The sequence below is a fragment of the Procambarus clarkii genome, chromosome 44, assembly GCF_040958095.1.
Source record: "Procambarus clarkii isolate CNS0578487 chromosome 44, FALCON_Pclarkii_2.0, whole genome shotgun sequence".
Lineage (NCBI taxonomy): Eukaryota > Metazoa > Arthropoda > Malacostraca > Decapoda > Cambaridae > Procambarus > Procambarus clarkii.
Window position 1 is genome coordinate 4,823,321 of NC_091193.1, and position 20,008 is coordinate 4,843,328.

The 20,008-nt window shown below is 47.6% G+C and overlaps 2 protein-coding genes across 2 annotated transcripts in view; both read right to left on the minus strand.

Moving 5' to 3' along the window:
• Positions 1-10,230: 10,230 nt before the first annotated feature.
• On the minus strand, positions 10,231-13,296 carry LOC138350094 (soluble scavenger receptor cysteine-rich domain-containing protein SSC5D-like; the record flags this gene model as incomplete). Its single annotated transcript, XM_069300383.1, has 1 exon — positions 10,231-13,296. A coding segment is annotated over one exon (2,100 nt), but the record flags the coding sequence as incomplete, so codon positions are not given.
• A 3,441-nt stretch (positions 13,297-16,737) lies between these two features.
• LOC123745205 (uncharacterized) overlaps positions 16,738-20,008 on the minus strand; it is a 296,446-nt gene continuing 293,175 nt past the window's right edge. The window contains exons 23-24 of the mRNA XM_069300385.1: positions 18,196-18,338; positions 16,738-18,027 (exon numbers count right to left, since the gene is read on the minus strand). Coding sequence (XP_069156486.1) covers positions 17,906-18,027; positions 18,196-18,338 — 265 coding nt within the window. The 3' untranslated portion in view covers positions 16,738-17,905. The remainder of the gene's footprint in view (positions 18,028-18,195; positions 18,339-20,008) is intronic.

Genomic DNA, 20,008 nt, shown 5'->3' on the forward strand with positions numbered 1-20,008 from the left:
CAACATCCTCCAGGTACGCTAATGAATGCCTACCCAGGACCGGGTTGAGGATGAAATTAATGGCCCTCTGAAACGACGAGGGCGCTGTCTTTAAACAGAACGGCATCCTATGGAATTGATAAGTGTGCCTACCATCCAAGAATGCTGTTTTATCCCAATCTTGTTCCGCCACTGGAATCGCCCAATACGCTGATTTCGCATCAAGAGTTGAGAAATATTTTGCAGCACCAAATTGATCTATTATCTCCTGTATTCGGGGCAACGGATACACATCACCCTTAGTTATTCCGTTTACCTTCCGGTAGTCAACACAGAAGCGATAACTACCGTCCGGTTTACGAACTAGCACAACAGGAGAGAGCCACGGTGACGTACTAGGCTCTATCCCGCCCAGCCTCAACATTTTCTGGCACTCCTCCCTGATGATATTCTTTGCCTGTTCCGGCAACCTCCACTGTCTTGTGTACACGGGCAAATGATCACCAGTTGGAATGGTGTGCTCAGTCTTATCAAGGAGACCAATCTGGTCATCCTCTGTCGCAAATAATTTAGGGAATTTTCGCAAAACTCCTCTCAGTAATTTCCTGTTTGTCAATGGAACATATTGCAAATCGAGTGCCGAAATTAACTTCTCTACATCTTCTACATTACGTGAAACATTTTTCATCTCATACTTTAATTTTGATGGTGTTTTATTTTCTGTCATGTTTAATGCACTACATTGTGCAGTGACGGTTGGCGTCTCAGCTGACTCATGGTGAAAGATTTCTGTGTCCTCCACCATAGATCCCTGAGATACCCTATCACCAGCCCTGAAGCGAAAAGTCTTATGTGAAAGATTGACAACTGGAATGAGTGCACCTTTATCGAGCACTATAATTAAATGATGAGTAATTAATAAGTTATCACATCTCCCAGCCACCTGAAGGGTGGTACCTGGTTGGATGTGACGTCCCACGGCTACTTTAATAAATTTAACAGAATGTGGTGGGCAACTCTGTTTGGTCAATGTATGCAATGCGCATGACCTCTTAACTGTGTCTGGAAGAGACTTAAAAATCAATTTTGGATAGTGCGCATTATATTTTTGCTTCCTCTTAATTGAAGCTACAACTGGGGGATGGTCGATCATCTCCACTGGGTAGGAAGTCTGTCCCAACTGCAACCTGCAGTTCCTAGCCCCTTTCTGAGCAGACAAGGAGTAATGAAACCGAGACAGAAAATCAGTCCCAATTAAGATGTGACCAGGAAAATCAAGGTTCTCTACGATTGTACATGTGTGAGGTTGCAATTCTCCATCAATTTCAAAGTTAATGGTACCTTGACCCACGACCTCAATCTTTTCCCCATTGACCGCTGTTAATGTCTTTGCACTATGTTTAAGACGTGCATACTTAAATTCGCTGAAGGCTGACTTTTTAATTAGAGTTACCTGGCTTTCAGTATCAACAAAAGCTGTCAATCTCACACCTTCCACCTTCACTTCAAAGGTAGGCCTACCATCACTAGGGTCCTTCTTTCAATCTTTCGTTCGAATATCTGGACAATCCCTCCGCAGGTGTCCGCACTTCCCACCGGAGTAACACGCCCGCGATTCCTTGTTGATACCCCGCGCAGGGTGGCCTTGTTGTTCGGGCAGGGTGGCCCGAACGTGCAGCTGTGGTCTGCTTCCTGCCTGACGAACCCGCGCCACAGTTATTCGTCTTTCCCCCCTCGCCTTTGCGTAACGCCTCAACGTATGGGAACGACTGAGCCCCAGTCTTCTCCATTCGCATCTCTATATCTAAAACTGTGGCGGCATGTTGGACGACTTCCTTTAAACTTAACAACATTCCCTCCGCAGATATAAACAGCCCCATGGCAGGAGGCAACCCCAGTCTCAACCCCAGGTTGAGACTGAGGTTGGGGCGTCTGGGGTTGAAATAGGTATGGGGTGGTCTGGGGTTGGGATTGGGAAGGATATTGGGTGGTCTGGGGTTGGGAAGGATATTGGGTGGTCTGGGGTTGGGGTAGGAATTGAAGTTGGGGTTAGGTTGTCTGAGGTTGGGGTATGGTGTGGGTGGCTTGGGGTTTGGGTAGGTATTGGGTGGCCTGGGGTTGGAGTAGGGATTGAGGTTGGGGTTGGGTGAGGTATAAGTGGATGTTGTGGTAGTGGTGTTACTTGAGGTAGTTCCTGCTGTGGTTGTGGTTCATGTTCTAATTGAACAGGTTGCTGGTCATGTTCCCTACTTAACAGAGTGGGACGTCCTACCACGCTAACTGATGTCCCCTGTCCAGCACCCTGTATCCCCTGCTGGTATGGCATCGATGTTGTCGGCGGGGGAACCCAAGACGGCTCCCCCCCCCCCCACTCATAAGACGAATCCTCGAATGATTCCCCAGTCATATCTACTACCGTGTCAGTACTGGAACGTGAAGATACCCTCGACTGCCCAGTCATGCTCAAAACACATGGCACCGTCGCCTCAGCCCCACTGACTCCACCTGTAATGCCAGCTAAGCTACCTGCACAGTCCACCAGATCCCCGTAGTATGGGAAGGGGTGCCCTCCACTAGACGTACACCCCCCCCCCCCCTGGCCCCTACTGACTTGACACAGTCTGGGTTAAACATTCCTTGTAATTCCCGGTGCGCCATGCCTCTCATAACTACCATGTAACTCACACTCGACCCAGATTCTCACTACAACCGCGATCTACACAAATAAAAAAAAAATCACAGCTCTCTTCCCGAAAGAGACAGAATCTATCTAAATTCCAAAAACAGGAAATACAACGATTATTCGAGAGAATCGCTGAAGTTAAACTAATGAATGAAAGCTCCTGCCCCGTACTCGTGTCCGATCGTTTAATAATCCACAGTTCTATTACCGAAACTAAGTCGTTTACGTTTGGGGAGCCGGTCGGCCGAGCGAACAGCACGCTGGACTTGTGATCCTGTGGTCCTGGGTTCGATCCCAGGCACCGGCGAGAAACAATGGGCAGAGTTTCTTTCACCCTATGCCCCTGTTACCTAGCAGTAAAATAGGTACCTGGGTGTTAGTCAGCTGTCACGGGCTGCTTCCTGGGGGTGGAGGCCTGGCCGAGGACCGGGCCGCGGGGACACTAAAAAGCCCCGAAATCATCTCAAGATAACTAAAGTTAAAAAAAATCAAGAATCTTATTTATATAAAAATAATTAAAAAAAAGTAATTAATGCGCTGCACCCAAATAAAGAATATTTACTGTACTTGTACAGTAGACACACTTGTAGTGAACCCCGTGGCCACTGATGACTGATGGAGTGGGATCAGCCTCGCTAAAAAAAACACAAGTCCCGCGTTTATTTGCTTAATCGCTTAAAATCAAAATTCGTATATCTGAAGGAAAATAACTAGTTTTATGTTAATAAACCGCTCTAGTGAATAATACAAACACCCAGGACATATATCTGTTTAATTAAATGGAATTTTCACCGAAAAATTGCGTTTTTATTCACTACTGGACTCTGACAATTTTCTGAACTAGGAAAAAAATCTAGCACGCAAATATTGCAAAACTCCCTTAATTCGCCAAAAAAAGGGTTTTTCGTTTCCAGATATAAATTCGTTATTACTTATTACTGGCAATGTACACAAAACAATACTGACGCTTCGGGCAGTCTCAACACTCATTAATTCGATTTTCTGTCAAAATCCGAGGTTTTCACCTCAACTGGACTCTGACAAAATTCACAAAAAGATTGTCTCGAAAAAATCACCTAATTTGGCAAAAATGTAATTATCACTGCCTGATGCTTAAAATCAGGATTTCATCCCTTGCGTGCACTAGAGAGTAATACTGGCCCTAGAACATACACAAGACATAAAAATTCGAATTTTCACTAAAAAGTCCAAATCTAGCCCAAGCTGGACTTAGAAATTTTTCCACCTAAGTTTCCAACAAAAAAAAATTTCTAAGTCTAAAAAACGTAAATTCTACCGTCCTACTGGTAAAACTAAAAAAACATTACTCACATCGCCCAGGGAATCCAAAAGATACCCAGATCGTACCCGTGATACGTGAATACGAATTAATCAAAGTTAACGACTTTTCCGACGTGGACTTAGCCGAAAATCTATCCCAAAATACACTTAGAAATTTTTCCACGAACTCAGTCAGACACTCACAACAAGAATCACTATCACCAAACACCATAAACTCACTCACTGTAACGATAGTGACCGACATGTAGTACTAAGTCCAGAGGATTAACTACGCTCTAGAAAACATGCCTCTGACTTAGACTAAATTCAATAGGGAAGGAAATAATAAATTTATGTACTTAGCCTAATTTACAAGGAAGAATACTGAACGCTCGGGAAAATTTATGACACAGGGGACTGAATTTAGGGGAAAACAATAATATCTAGAAAAACGCAAATATGGGAAAATACGTTATATAAATTTAACTATACTTAATTCGAAGATTCACTCGACTTAATCCTATAATCGCTCCTACCGGCTCGTCGTACTTCGTCTTGCCTAAAGGTCACGACCACCTAGATTCTAACAGAGCAGCACGCCGCTTTCGGCAACAATTAGACTAGAAACGACTCAACCTCCACTAAGTGTGCGATCATTTAGTCGTTGAATCGGTGCTAGGTAGTATAAAAGCCCGTCCCTTGGCAGCCGCAACCGCCTTCATGAATTTAACGTTTTTCCTAGCGTTTTGGGTCGCCTAACAACGCCCTCGGATAAATCTTCTGGCGTCCCACAGATAAATCCGCCCAGACAGCTCACAAGAAACTGCTGTTGAGAGTATGGTGGCTCCCAACACCTCTGAATCAATTGCAGTGGGTCGAGTCTGGTACCCAATCCAATCAACTCGGAGTGGTCTCCTTACCCAATAAATCTTAACAGCCTAACTTACGACCTAATCCTTTATCGTATCAGCCCCTCACGACCCCAAAATTCACCAACCCCACTCAATCGCACTGCTAATCCTGGTTCGTGGGCTCGCGGCTGGCCTCCCTAACACCTACGCACGTGTCCGAATGGCAAGACACATACATGAGCATATCAACAATTTCTAACATAATTAGTGAAACCACCGCTGTGCACCATTGTAACACGGGGGGGGGGGGGTTATCTCTGATCTTCTCTTAAATCCCCTTTCACCCCTTACCCGTATCCTATTTACTTCGCCTAATACCATGGGACCCCCCAGAGTGCTCTAGCCAAGTCCCACGCCACGTGGTTCTAGCCGTCCGAACGGCTAAAATTCTACAGCCTCGCGACGTGGTACTAGACTCCTAGCAAACTCGAGAATATCCTTCTGCTGCCACCACCAGACTATTAACAAGAAGCGTTAATTTACCGGGGTTTGATCCCCAATTACTTGGAAAAGGAGGGAAGAATCTACGTTAAGTGTGGGAAATTATAGCAAACAAAGGGATAACTGAACTCTTACGCTTTGTTAGGCTTGCGGCCCAACCAAAACTCAGACTCATGGAGACCACGTGACCAGGACATGAGAAACACATAACATGGAAATAATAAAATGCAAATAACAAGCTAATTGGTTTATTTATGAAAAATCTAAACAAAAGCTAAATAAAGTCACGCCCTATACTTAACACTCCCTACGAGGCATGAGATGAACTATTTTCCTATACAAAACTGTAGCCAACTATACCTTGTACTGCAACCAGTTGTTGTTCTACTGATCCATTTAGGGAGAGGGTGAGAGTGGATGACCTCTCTCAGTTGTTGACCGGCCCACACTGACTTCTACCTCGCTCTGCCTTCCTCACCACGAGGCTCGAGGGTATTCCTATGCCAGGTTCTACTAAGTTTATTAGCAAAGTTTTAAGGTGAACAACTAATCTCTGTTGCACTGAACAACCCAGATGGTTGAACTCTTTTAAACTGAAGGTAATTGCACAGGCATCTTAGGGAAAGGCTATTTCCAATTACAAAATGGCTATTTGATCTTTGAGAATTACTAAATGTGCGAGAAAAAGTTTCAGCACCGCTCCTGTGCCAGGTAAGTCCACTACGGGCTCACCATAGCCCGTGCTACTTGCCCCGCTCCTGTGCCAGGTAAGTTACGGGCTCACCATAGCCCGTGCTACTTGGCCCGCTCCTGTGCCAGGTGAGTTACGGGCTCACCATAGCTCGTGCTACTTGCCCCGCTCCTGTGCCAGGTAAGTTACGGTCTCACCATAGCCCGTGCTACTTGGAACTTGTTCCGAGTAGCGTAATCTATAACAACAACAACATACTAAATGTGGAAGGCTTTGGTGACCCGTGACCCCCGGGTCACTAAAATTGCTCCGCGTCCAAGGCTAGTCCTTAGCTAGTGATGTTACTGATGGTGACTTACTCAGTATTCCGACAATTGAGGATACTCTTGATACTTTAAACAGGAATACTGTTGAATACAATTTGAATAAAAACTTGAATTTCTCTAAATTACTGAATTCTGTAAAATAGTTCATTATACCTTGCTTAAGACAAGGCACCGGCCATTTTGTGATCTAAACCGCTAATCCCAAGGTAGATGCCCCGTGCTCCCAAGTCAGGTCACTACCGCTTGACTCCAACTTTCCAAACCCCCATGTCTATGAAAGACTGAACTGAATATTTACTACAACAAACCTAGTTTGTTACAACATATTGAATTAACAAAAGGACAACTGTCAGTGAGTTCTGTATAGTCTGAGGGGAGTGAAGAGAGTGCTTCACCAGTAAGTTCATTCCAGTGTGTTTCACATGTTTCCAGCATGACACCGACCGAGGATGGTAATGGAAGGTTCAGTTATGGAAATGGTTGCGAGATGGTGAACCGGTCAGGCCCATAGTTGAAGCCGAACATGTCGCCACTCCAAGATCAGGCAGCACCACCACGGATGGCCCGGTGGTAGTGCACAGAGATCCTCAGACCAGAGACATAGAAAACGGAGCCTTACTCACCAACACTCGCTTAGCCTGTGCACCTGTGGGCAAGTGTTCACTGAAAATCTATCTGGCGTTGTGAATGTATTTTTCTTCCAGGAAAATGTATTCTTTAGTGGGAGGTTGTGTGAGAGGATGGAATTCCTAGCTAGCGTTCTACATTGTGTTACAGGGTATGGCTGCACTGTAGACAGTAGTTTTCACACAACATGTCCTTGTTTGGAGTCAGAAGGAAGCCTAGCTCCAGACCATTCCATTAAGATTACAGTAGCCACTCTGTGAGAGGAGTTACAACCATTTACATATTTTACATAGAAAATGTGTAGTCAGAGGGAGTGAATATCTGGGAAGTACTTGAGGGGGAGATGCCAATGGTTTGGGGGGATGGGGGGCTCTTGACGTCACCCGAGTGGGTGGCATGTTGTCATCCCCAGGCCTCCTTCCCACTGACATCAAGAGGCAATGCATGGCCAAGGTCACCTTGTGATTGGGGCAGGCACCTAAGTGGCTGTAGGCTGCATGGCACCATCCCATCTGATTGGTGGAAGTCAAACAGAGGGGGATGCAGCCTCCTTGCCCTGCCTGAAGCCTGTCAAATTCAGTTGGAAGAGGGCATTTGTCTAGGGTGGAGGTATCAAGTGTGGACGGCCCCCAGCCTCCACTTCCATGGGCGTTTCCATCATTTTGTCTGCCCATCCTTTGTTTCCCATCGTAAGGTGTGTCAGAATCCACCTTCAGTGATAGTGTGGAATCTTTTATGGAGATTGAGACAAGAAGTTATTGAGTGTCTCACAAATGTGGTCTGGCAGATGCAACAGTGCTGCACTTGTAATTCGTGTGTATTGCCAGCATCCAGGGCCATCCTCTCTGATGGCTAAGTTAACTGGTGGAATTATGGAAGGCTCTCCAGTGATATGGAAAAGCCTGCTGAAGGAATTTATTGAAATTACGAGTCCGTGTTGGACATTGAAAAATTCCACCTCACTGTGTCATCCATTTCATCACCTACCATCCACCACACCTGATACAAGCGACATCCGCTCATGTGTAGGTGGGCCGTGGGTATGAATCATCATCCACTAGCCAAGTGAACGCCACCCTGGGGTCACATCATCCGTGTTTGTCATCCAGCACCCCATGCTCCCAGCACTGGGTCATCCTCCGTGGTCGTCCATATCACGTGGAGGAAGTCTGGGTGAACTTCAGCCTTCAGTGCTTCAGCTCCAAGGGTGTGAATGTGAGGATGTGTGTGAATGAAGAGACCAGTATAATTTGAGTACTCATAATTACTGTGTTTTGGGGCTGTAAGTCTCTGTACTGATGTGAAATCAGGTACGGCTGTTGTTGTCCCGAGCACCTCCTAGGCTAGGGAAGCTAGTTGTGTAAGGCGCACTGTTAATGATGTCAATTACTAGTCTATGGGCAGGGCAAGACTGAGGACGTGAATGAGTATGTATTACACCTGGGTACATAATAATAGCAAGAAGCTGCAAGGTCAATGTAGATTGCTGCAGGACTGGTTGATACCTGGTTGATGGGGTTCTGGGAGTTCTTCTACTCCCCAAGCCCGGCCCGAGGCCAGACTTGTGAGAGTTTGGTCCACCAGGCTGTTGCTTGGAGCGGCCCGCAGGCCCACATACCCACCACAGCCCGGTTGGTCCGGCACTCCTTGGAGGAATAAATCCAGTTTCCTCTTGAAAATGTCCACGGTTGTTCCGGCAATATTTTTTATGCTTGCTGGGAGGACGTTGAACAACCGCGGACCTCTGATGTTTATACAGTGTTCTCTGATTGTGCCTATGGCACCTCTGCTCTTCACTGGTTCTATTCTACATTTTCTTCCATGTCGTTCACTCCAGTACGTTGTTATTTTACTGTGTAGATTTGGTACTTGGCCCTCCAGTATCTTCCAGGTGTATATTATTTGATATCTCTCTCATCTTCTTTCTAGTGAGTACATTTGGAGGGCTTTGAGACGATCCCAATAATTTAGGTGCTTTATTGCGTCTATGCGTGCCGTATATGTTCTCTGTATTCCCTCTATTTCAGCAATCTCTCCTGCTCTGAAGGGTACTGAGCACTGTACTGAGTACTCAGTACTGAAGTACTGAGCAGTACTCAAGACGGGACAACACAAGTGACTTGAAGAGTACAACCATTGTGATGGGATCCCTGGATTTGAAAGTTCTCGTAATCCATCCTATCATTTTTCTGACTGTCGCAATATTTGCTTGGTTATGCTCCTTAAACGTTAGGTCGTCAGACATTATTATTCCCAAATCCTTTACATGCTGTTTTCCTATGGGTACATTTGATTGTGTTTTGTACTCTGTATTATGTTTAAGGTCCTCATTTTTACCGTACCTGAGTACCTGGAATTTATCACTGTTAAACATCATGTTATTTTCTGATGCCCAGTCGAAAACTTTATTAATATCAGCTTGAAGTTTTTCAATGTCCTCAGCCGAGGTAATTTTCATACTGATTTTTGTGTCATCTGCAAAGGATGATACGAAGCTGTGACTTACATCGTTACATGGAGTTAATTAGGCAGTACTTGGTTTAACTCTTAAACTGGTTGAGAGAGGTACAGCCTTTGACATGATTCGGGAGGTCATTCCACATTCTGGGTCCCTTGATTTGTAGAGCACTTCTAGTTTGGTTACACACAGCCAAATTGAGTAACAGGAAGAGGTCTTGGACACAAATTTGTTCCATGCTAAATGTAGAGGAATCAGCTGAGTATTCCTCAAATAAAATAAGTTGCCTCAGCTTATAAGGTAAATAAAATAAGCATTTCTCAAATAAGTAGCTGCCTCACCTCACTGCCTTACTGCTACATAGCCTTCCCGGCATGGTGCCTTCTTTTGATAATTACTTGTTCCACACCCAAATTGTATAACAGGAAGAGGTCTTGGACCTCTACTTCCCTCTCTCTTTTTTAATAGTCTATATAGTCATAATTATAGCTTTAAGTATTCAATGAATAAAGTTTGTGACATTTTTACCCTTCTCCTTACCTAACATCATTTGTGCAGCATATCACTGAGTGCCTGTGCTACCGGCACTTTGCATTTATTTATAAATATTGAATTCCATGAGTTTGAGAGTTTGGTCCACCAGGCTGTTGCTTGGAGCGGCCCGCAGGCCCACATACCCACCACAGCCCGGTTGGTCCGGCACTCCTTGGAGGAATAAATCTAGTTTCCTCTTGAAAATGTCCTGATCCAGGTCTTTGTACATTTTATATTAACTGTTAACAAGCACTTTATTTTGTTAACAAGAATAAAAGAATGAAGGAAAAAAAAAGACATTTGTTTTTATCAGTCATTCTACCTTTATTGTGACCAACACTGTTATGAGTGACCTTCATGAGTGACCAACACTGTTATGAGTGACCGTCATGAGTGACCAACACTGTTATGAGTGACCGTCATGAGTGACCAACACTGTTATGAGTGACCGTCATGAGTGACCAACACTGTTATGAGTGACCATCATGAGTGGCCAACACTGTTGTGAGTGACCGTCATGAGTGACCAACACTGTTATGAGTGACCATCATGAGTGACCAACACTGTTATGAGTGACCTTCATGAGTGACCAACACTGTTATGAGTGACCGTCATGAGTGACCAACACTGTTATGAGTGACCGTCATGAGTGACCAACACTGTTATGAGTGATCTTCATGAGTGACCAACACTGTTATGAGTGACCGTCATGAGTGACCAACACTGTTATGAGTGACCGTCATGAGTGACCAATACTGTTATGAGTGATCTTCATGAGTGACCAACACTGTTATGAGTGACCGTCATGAGTGATCAACACTGTTATGAGTGACCGTCATGAGTGATCAACACTGTTATGAGTGACCGTCATGAGTGATCAACACTGTTATGAGTGACCGTCATGAGTGATCAACACTGTTATGAGTGACCGTCATGAGTGATCAACACTGTTATGAGTGACCGTCATGAGTGATCAACACTGTTATGAGTGACCGTCATGAGTGATCAACACTGTTATGAGTGACCGTCATGAGTGACCAACTAGCAAGGCTGAGCCCTGACGGAAGCTGACAGAACAGGAACCTGCCTTTTGTTCTCTCAGTTTCCTATTCTCTACCTACAGTTTGTGTTGGTCTGTTTACCTGCTCTACTCTCACTAACAAAATACTGTAATATATCTAATTCTGTCTTAAGATAAAATAGTGATAGTATCAATAATATCAAAAATATTTATACTAGATAATTTTGTTTATGAAACTATAGTATTAAATACAGTAAATGAAAATATAGTATGAAAATACAGTATTAAAACTTGTATTCTCTGGCACTGTTGTATACTCTGGCACTGTTGTATACTCTGGCACTGTTGTATAGTCTGGCACTGTTGTATACTCTGGCACTGTTGTATAGTCTGGCACTGTTGTATACTCTGGCACTGTTGTATAGTCTGGCACTGTTGTATAGTCTGGCACTGTTGTATACTCTGGCACTGTTGTATAGTCTGGCACTGTTGTATACTCTGGCACTGTTGTATAGTCTGGCACTGTTGTATAGTCTGGCACTGTTGTATACACTGGCACTGTTGTATACTCTGGCACTGTTGTATAGTCTGGCACTGTTGTATACTCTGGCACTGTTGTATACTCTGGCACTGTTGTATACTCTGGCACTGTTGTATAGTCTGGCACTGTTGTATACTCTGGCACTGTTGTATACTCTGGCACTGTTGTATACTCTGGCACTGTTGTATAGTCTGGCACTGTTGTATACTCTGGCACTGTTGTATACACTGGCACTGTTGTATAGTCTGGCACTGTTGTATACACTGGCACTGTTGTATACTCTGGCACTGTTGTATAGTCTGGCACTGTTGTATAGTCTGGCACTGTTGTATACTCTGGCACTGTTGTATAGTCTGGCACTGTTGTATAGTCTGGCACTGTTGTATACACTGGCACTGTTGTATACTCTGGCACTGTTGTATAGTCTGGCACTGTTGTATACTCTGGCACTGTTGTATACACTGGCACTGTTGTATAGTCTGGCACTGTTGTATACACTGGCACTGTTGTATACTCTGGCACTGTTGTATACTCTGGCACTGTTGTATACACTGGCACTGTTGTATACTCTGGCACTGTTGTATACTCTGGCACTGTTGTATAGTCTGGCACTGTTGTATACTCTGGCACTGTTGTATAGTCTGGCACTGTTGTATAGTCTGGCACTGTTGTATACTCTGGCACTGTTGTATAGTCTGGCACTGTTGTATTCTCTGGCACTGTTGTATAGTCTGGCACTGTTGTATAGTCTGGCACTGTTGTAAACTCTGGCACTGTTGTATAGTCTGGCACTGTTGTATTCTCTGGCACTGTTGTATTCTCTGGTACTGTTGTATACTCTGGCACTGTTGTATATTCTGGCACTGTTGTATAGTCTGGCACTGTTGTATTCTCTGGTACTGTTGTAAACTCTGGCACTGTTGTATAGTCTGGCACTGTTGTAAACTCTGGCACTGTTGTATTCTCTGGCACTGTTGTATAGTCTGGCACTGTTGTATAGTCTGGCACTGTTGTATACTCTGGCACTGTTGTATACTTTGGCACTGTTGTATAGTCTGGCACTGTTGTATAGTCTGGCACTGTTGTATTCTCTGGCACTGTTGTATTCTCTGGCACTGTTGTATACTCTGGCACTGTTGTATACTCTGGCACTGTTGTATACTCTGGCACTGTTAGTGGAAGGTGTTGCTGGGCCTCTGATGGCACCACACTCTGACCCCAGCACCAGGCACCACACTCTGACCCCAGCACCAGGCACCACACTCTGACCCCAGCACCAGGCACCACACTCTGACCCCAGCACCAGGCACCACACTCTGACCCCAGCACCAGGCACCACACTCTGACCCCAGCACCAGGCACCACACTCTGACCCCAGCACCAGGCACCACACTCTGACCCCAGCACCAGGCACCACACTCTGAGCCCAGCACCAGGCACCACACTCTGACCCCAGCACCAGGCACCACACTCTGAGCCCTGCACCAGGCACCACACTCTGAGCCCTGCACCAGGCACCACACTCTGAGCCCTGCACCAGGCACCACACTCTGAGCCCAGCACCAGGCACCACACTCTGAGCCCTGCACCAGGCACCACACTCTGACCCCAGCACCAGGCACCACACTCTGAGCCCAGCACCAGGCACCACACTCTGAGCCCTGCACCAGGCACCACACTCTGAGCCCTGCACCAGGCACCACACTCTGAGCCCAGCACCAGGCACCACACTCTCAGCCCAGCACCAGGCACCACACTCTGAGCCCAGCACCAGGCACCACACTCTGAGCCCAGCACCAGGCATCACACTCTGAGCCCTGCACTAGGCACCACACTCTGAGCCCTGCACCAGGCACCACACTCTGAGCCCAGCACCAGGCACCACACTCTGAGCCCTGCACCAGGCACCACACTCTGAGCCCAGCACCAGGCACCACACTCTGAGCCCTGCACCAGGCACCACACTCTGAGCCCTGCACCAGGCACCAAACTCTGAGCCCTGCACCAGGCACCACACTCTGAGCCCAGCACCAGGCACCACACTCTGAGCCCTGCACCAGGCACCACACTCTGAGCTCTGCACCAGGCACCACACTCTGACCCCAGCACCAGGCACCACACTCTCAGCCCAGCACCAGGCACCACACTCTGAGCCCTGCACCAGGCACCACACTCTGAGCCCAGCACCAGGCACCACACTCTCACCCCTGCACCAAGCACCACACTCTGAGCCCAGCACCAGGCACCACACTCTGAGCCCTGCACCAGGCACCACACTCTGAGCCCAGCACCAGGCACCACACTCTGAGCCCAGCACCAGGCACCACACTCTGAGCCCAGCACCAGGCACCACACTCTGAGCTCTGCACCAGGCACCACACTCTGACCCCAGCACCAGGCACCACACTCTCAGCCCTGCACCAGGCACCACACTCTGAGCCCAGCACCAGGCACCACACTCTCAGCCCTGCACCAGGCACCACACTCTGAGCCCAGCACCAGGCACCACACTCTGAGCTCTGCACCAGGCACCACACTCTGACCCCAGCACCAGGCACCACACTCTCAGCCCAGCACCAGGCACCACACTCTGAGCCCAGCACCAGGCACCACACTCTCAGCCCTGCACCAGGCACCACACTCTGACCCCTGCACCAGGCACCACACTCTGAGCCCTGCACCAGGCACCACACTCTGAGCCCAGCACCAGGCACCACACTCTCAGCCCAGCACCAGGCACCACACTCTGACCCCAGCACCAGGCACCACACTCTGAGCTCTGCACCAGGCACCACACTCTGACCCCAGCACCAGGCACCACACTCTCAGCCCAGCACCAGGCACCACACTCTGAGCCCAGCACCAGGCACCACACTCTCAGCCCTGCACCAGGCACCACACTCTGACCCCTGCACCAGGCACCACACTCTGAGCCCTGCACCAGGCACCACACTCTGAGCCCAGCACCAGGCACCACACTCTGAGCCCTGCACCAGGCACCACACTCTGACCCCAGCACCAGGCACCACACTCTGACCCCTGCACCATGCACCACACACTGAGCCCTGCACCAGGCACCACACTCTGAGCCCAGCACCAGGCACCACACTCTGACCCCTGCACCAGGCACCACACTCTGAGCCCTGCACCAGGCACCGCACTCTGAGCGCCTCACCAAGTACGTCACTCTGAGCGCCTCACTGCACCGTCACTCTGAGCGCCTCACTGCACCGTCACTCTGAGCGCCTCACTGCACCGTCACTCTGAGCGCCTCACTGCACCGTCACACAAAACACATTTTTCAATAAATGCTCAATTAACTTGACCGCATCAGGTCAATATGCAAATCGCTGGCAAGTCACTGCATCAGACTAACTTAAAGGTAGTTGGCAGGTAAGTGTACTAATGACAAAGATTTTAAATAGCGTATATATATATATATATGGGAAGAGTGTGAAGGCGGCAAGACTGTAGAGTATCGACGTCACTGTTTATTTCATTATAATACACAACAGTGATCACGAAACACTGATCAAAGTGTGTAGAAAACCACATTGAAATATAACGGAAGCTATAACGTAGATGCTATAACGTCTTCAACAGTTAGTGAGTAGAGAGTCCCCGGCGGTGCCACTGTGGTGGTCCACCCACTGCACCACCACCGCCACCTACATCCCCTTCAGTAATTGATCAGGTCCATCTTCCTTTCTTGTGTCCACCAACTCGTCTCTGCATCTCCACCTTATCTCCTATAATAGCCTCTATAAAGTCTTCTCTGTCCACTTTCAGGTGCCTCCTGTAGACACCACACAGAGCCTTCAGCCTCTTCGCCTCCAAGCCTGTCTTCTGTTTTAAAGTCAATGTTCCACACGACCACATTCCAGATATGAGCTTAATTCTCTTGTTTACATCAGTCTCTCACTTGCCAGTGTGGGAGAGAACCTGGCCCAGCGGTGCTTGACTAACATGGGATCATCGTGTTTGCCCGGAGGGAACATTCTCTTTCTTCTTTAATGTCGAAACATGCGACCTCATCTGCTCTTGGAATCTAAGCGTCCACTATCGTCCCTCATGTGTCTATTAGTATATGCAGACCGCATGTGTCCCCATGTGACCGCATGCGTCCCCATGTGACCGCATGCTTCCCCAGGCACCTCTGGCGTCCTCAGATGCCTACGGACATTCTTGAAGCCCCTAGACGTTGCCCAGACGCATATGATGTCAAATAGATTGGAAGTGATATTCAAATATTTATTTGATGGGTAACGCAATGCCGGCCAAATTCACCCTGAAAGGCTTTTAGTTCTCTGAGGTCCATCAGGGCACGAGCACCCTGAGGTCCATCAGGGCACGAGCACCCTGAGGTCCATCAGGGCACGAGCACCCTGAGGTCCATCAGAGCACGAGCACCCTGAGGTCCATCAGAGCACGAGCACCCTGAGGTCCATCAGAGCACGAGCACCCTGAGGTCCATCAGAGCACGAGCACCCTGAGGTCCATCAGGGCACGAGCACCCTGAGGTCCATCAGGGCACGAGCACCCTGAGGTCCATCAGGGCACGAGCACTCTGAGGTCCATCAGGGCACGAGCACCCTGAGGTCCATCAGGGCACGAGCACCCTGAGGTCCATCAGAGCACGAGCACCCTGAGGTCCATCAGGGCACGAGCACCCTGAGGTCCATCAGGGCACGAGCACCCTGAGGTCCATCAGGGCACGAGCATCCTGAGGTCCATCAGGGCACGAGCATCCTGAGGTCCATCAGGGCACGAGCACCCTGAGGTCCATCAGGGCACGAGCATCCTGAGGTCCATCAGGGCACGAGCACCCTGGGGTCCATCAGGGCACGAGCACCAGAACTAACAAGATAAGAGTCCAGCTGGCTGAGGTTCAGTAATACTTAAAATGAGTAAGTTGTGCTATTTTTGTAGCTCCGTCATTGACCTTATAGTAGATGTACAGTTGGTGGGATACACAGTGTTCTTCACTAAACTGAGTGGCTGAACACAACTTCAGCTCGATGATGTACACCCACAAGTACACAGAAGTGTAACGTGGGTATATACACTCTAGTTACTACACTCAGTTAAGCAACACTTCCAGGATGATGGTTGATGTGTTGGGTAGATGAGTATTGAAGATAACTACATTAGTATTGTCTCACCCTAAAACATTCTCCTGTCTCCGTCAAGAATAGCTATGATTCCATCAGAATCTTAGATCTATTGTGATTAAAATTAAACACATTAAACTTTTACTGCTTTCTGGAGTGAACTGAGTACAGAGTACAGTTATATTGCTCGCGATCATATTACAAAAGTTTATATTTGCTAGCTAAAGTTTTTTCTGTGACATCATGACCTTTGGCACGTCGCTTTTGTACATGACCTGTGTACAGGACAACATGACCTTTGGCACGTCGCTTTTGTACATGACCTGTGTACAGGACAACATGACCTTTGGCACGTCAATGTTGTACATGCCCTGTGTACAGGACAACATGACCTTTGGCACGTTACGGCACACATGACCTGTGTACAGGACAACATGACCTTTGGCACGTTACGGCACACATGACCTGTGTACAGGACAACATGACCTTTGGCACCTCATGGCACACATGACCTGTGTACAGGACCACATGACCTTTGGCACGTCATGGCACACATGACCTGTGTACAGGACCACATGACCTTTGGCACGTCATGGCACACATGACCTGTGTACAGGACAACATGACCTTTGGCACGTCATGGCACACATGACCTGTGTACAGGACAACATGACCTTTGGCACGTCATGGCACACATGAAGAATTTAGTTAATATGGTCATTGATGACATACAGCAAGGTTGCTACACACACATTTCATGATATGGCATCAATGTTATCACTTCAGGTGTAATATTTGTACATATCGCAATAAGTACCAAGTAAAGGAATTGTTTTCACACCACTAACTTTTAACCTTCACTGGCATCACCTTTACTTAGGCTTCGTGCTTAGTGTTATTTAACATTTCATTGATGTTATACAGTGTGACCGCTGCTGCTCTTCTCTTCCAAACAGCTGTCTAAGTCCCTGTGACTACATTCTAGCATAGTCCTGCTCCTCCACAACGTGAGGTGACGCCGCAAGTGACCCCCCCCCCCCCCTCCCAAGTCCAGGAGTGACCCGCGGGTACAAGATTGGTTGCCTCGCCCGCACTGGTCACCAAATCCTGACTTCGAGCCCCACCAAACATATGCTTTCACGAATGCTTTTTCATATGCTTTTGTTGGGTCAAAGAGTCACTTGTCTAGGGCCCGGAAGCCCCAAGTGCAATAGATGGCGCTGTGAGGGGGAGGAGACGACTGCTGGAGCTCGAAGGGCAGTTAGCTGTTGCCACAAGGTCATGGAGGAAGCCACTGCACTTCACTCGTCGCGTCTAAGGCAGGTCCTGCAACACTTGACTCTGAAAAACTTGGTGCTGCACATATGCTTCAGTTTCTTGCACAGCTTTGTGTCCAGCCTGTCCTTGCACCGCCGCTGCTGACCTGTAAAAACAATTTCCACAATAAGAATACTTATCCGGTAGCTGTTCTCGAGGTGAGTCAGAGTGATGGGGCGGGGATGAAGGTCCCCGGTGAGTGAGGACACGTCAGTATTGCATGGGTAACTACGCCGTGACAAAGAAACAGTAGTAGAGACGTGGACTGCCTTACCTCGCCTGTTCTTGGGGCAGCGGTCGTTGTGGCACGCCATTTTGTGTTTGGGCTTGACATCCTTCAGGCAGGTGTCTGCTGCATCCTGCGTCCGCACGTCCACACACTTCACATGACGGATCTGGTACCCGCCCCCACACGTCCTGCCCGGACATGGAGTAGGTGAGACATGTACACACACACACACACACAGGGGTGAGACACGCACACACACACAGGGGGTGAGAGACACACACACACACACAGGGGTGAGACATACACACACATATGTGTGTGTGTGAATTTCCTAACACAACATGTGAATGAAGACACAAGGGAAAGAGGAGGAGACGCACCGAGCCTATTAGACCTGATTTTCACCCAGAACGTAGAAGACATCGAGAATTTAGAGCATGAAAAACCTCTAGGGGCCAGTGACCATTGTGTCCAGAAAGTAGAGAGAGATACCAGAGAACCAGGAACGAGTATGTCAGTGTGAGAAGAGCAGCTGAGAATAGGTATGAAAATGATATAGCTAATAAAGCCAAGACCGAACCCAAGCTACTACACAGTCACATCAGGAGGAAGACAACAGTGAAGGAACAGGTGATGAAACTTAGGGTGGGCGAGGACAGGTACACAGAGAATGACAAAGAGGTGTGTGAAGAACTCAACAAAAGGTTCCAGGAGGTCTTTACAATAGAACAGGGAGATGTCGCGGCACTAGAAGAGGTGGCAGCAAACCAGGTGACCTTGGATAGGTTCGAAATTACAAGAGATGAGGTCAAGAAGCACCTATTGGAGCTGGATGTGAGAAAAGCTGTTGGGCCGGATGGAATCTCGCCATGGGTCTTGAAAGAGTGTGCAGGAGCACTTTGCCTACCACTCTCTATAGTGTATAGTAGGTCACTGGAAACGGGGGACCTACCAGAAATATGGAAGACTGCTAATGTAGTACCTATATACAAAAAGGGTGACAGACAAGAGGCACTGAACTACAGGCCAGTGTCCTTAACTTGTATACCATGCAAGGTGATGGAGAAGATTGTGAGAAAAAACCTAGTAACACATCTGGAGAGAAGAGACTTCGTGACAACCCATCAACATGGGTTCAGGGAGGGTAAATCTTGCCTTACAGGATTGATAGAATTCTACGATCAGGTGACAAAGATTAAACAAGAAAGAGAAGGGTGGGCGGACTGCATTTTTTTGGACTGTCGGAAAGCCTTTGACACAGTACCCCATAAAAGGTTGATGCATAAGCTACAGAAACAGGCAGGAGTAACTGGTAGGGCGCTCCAGTGGATAAGGGAGTACCTAAACAATAGGAAGCAGAGAGTTACAGTGAGGGGTGAGACCTCAGACTGGCGTGAAGTCACCAGTGGAGTCCCACAGGGCTCTGTACTTGGACCTATCCTGTTTCTGATATACGTAAATGATCTCCCAGAGGGTATAGACTCATTCCTCTCAATGTTTGCTGACGACGCCAAAATTATGAGAAGGATTAAGACAGAGGAAGACAGCTTGAGGCTTCAAGAAGACCTGGACAAGCTGCAGGAATGGTCGAACAAATGGCTGTTAGAGTTTAATCCAAGCAAATGTAATGTAATGAAGATAGGGGTAGGAAGCAGGAGACCAGATACAAGGTATCACTTGGGAGATGAAATACTTCAAGAGTCCGCAAGAGAGAAAGACCTGGGGGTTGATATCACGCCAGACCTGTCCCCTGACGCTCATATCAAGAGGATAACAGTAGCAGCATATGCCAGGTTGGCTAACATAAGAACGGCCTTTAGAAACTTGTGTAAGGAATCTTTCAGAACATTATATACCA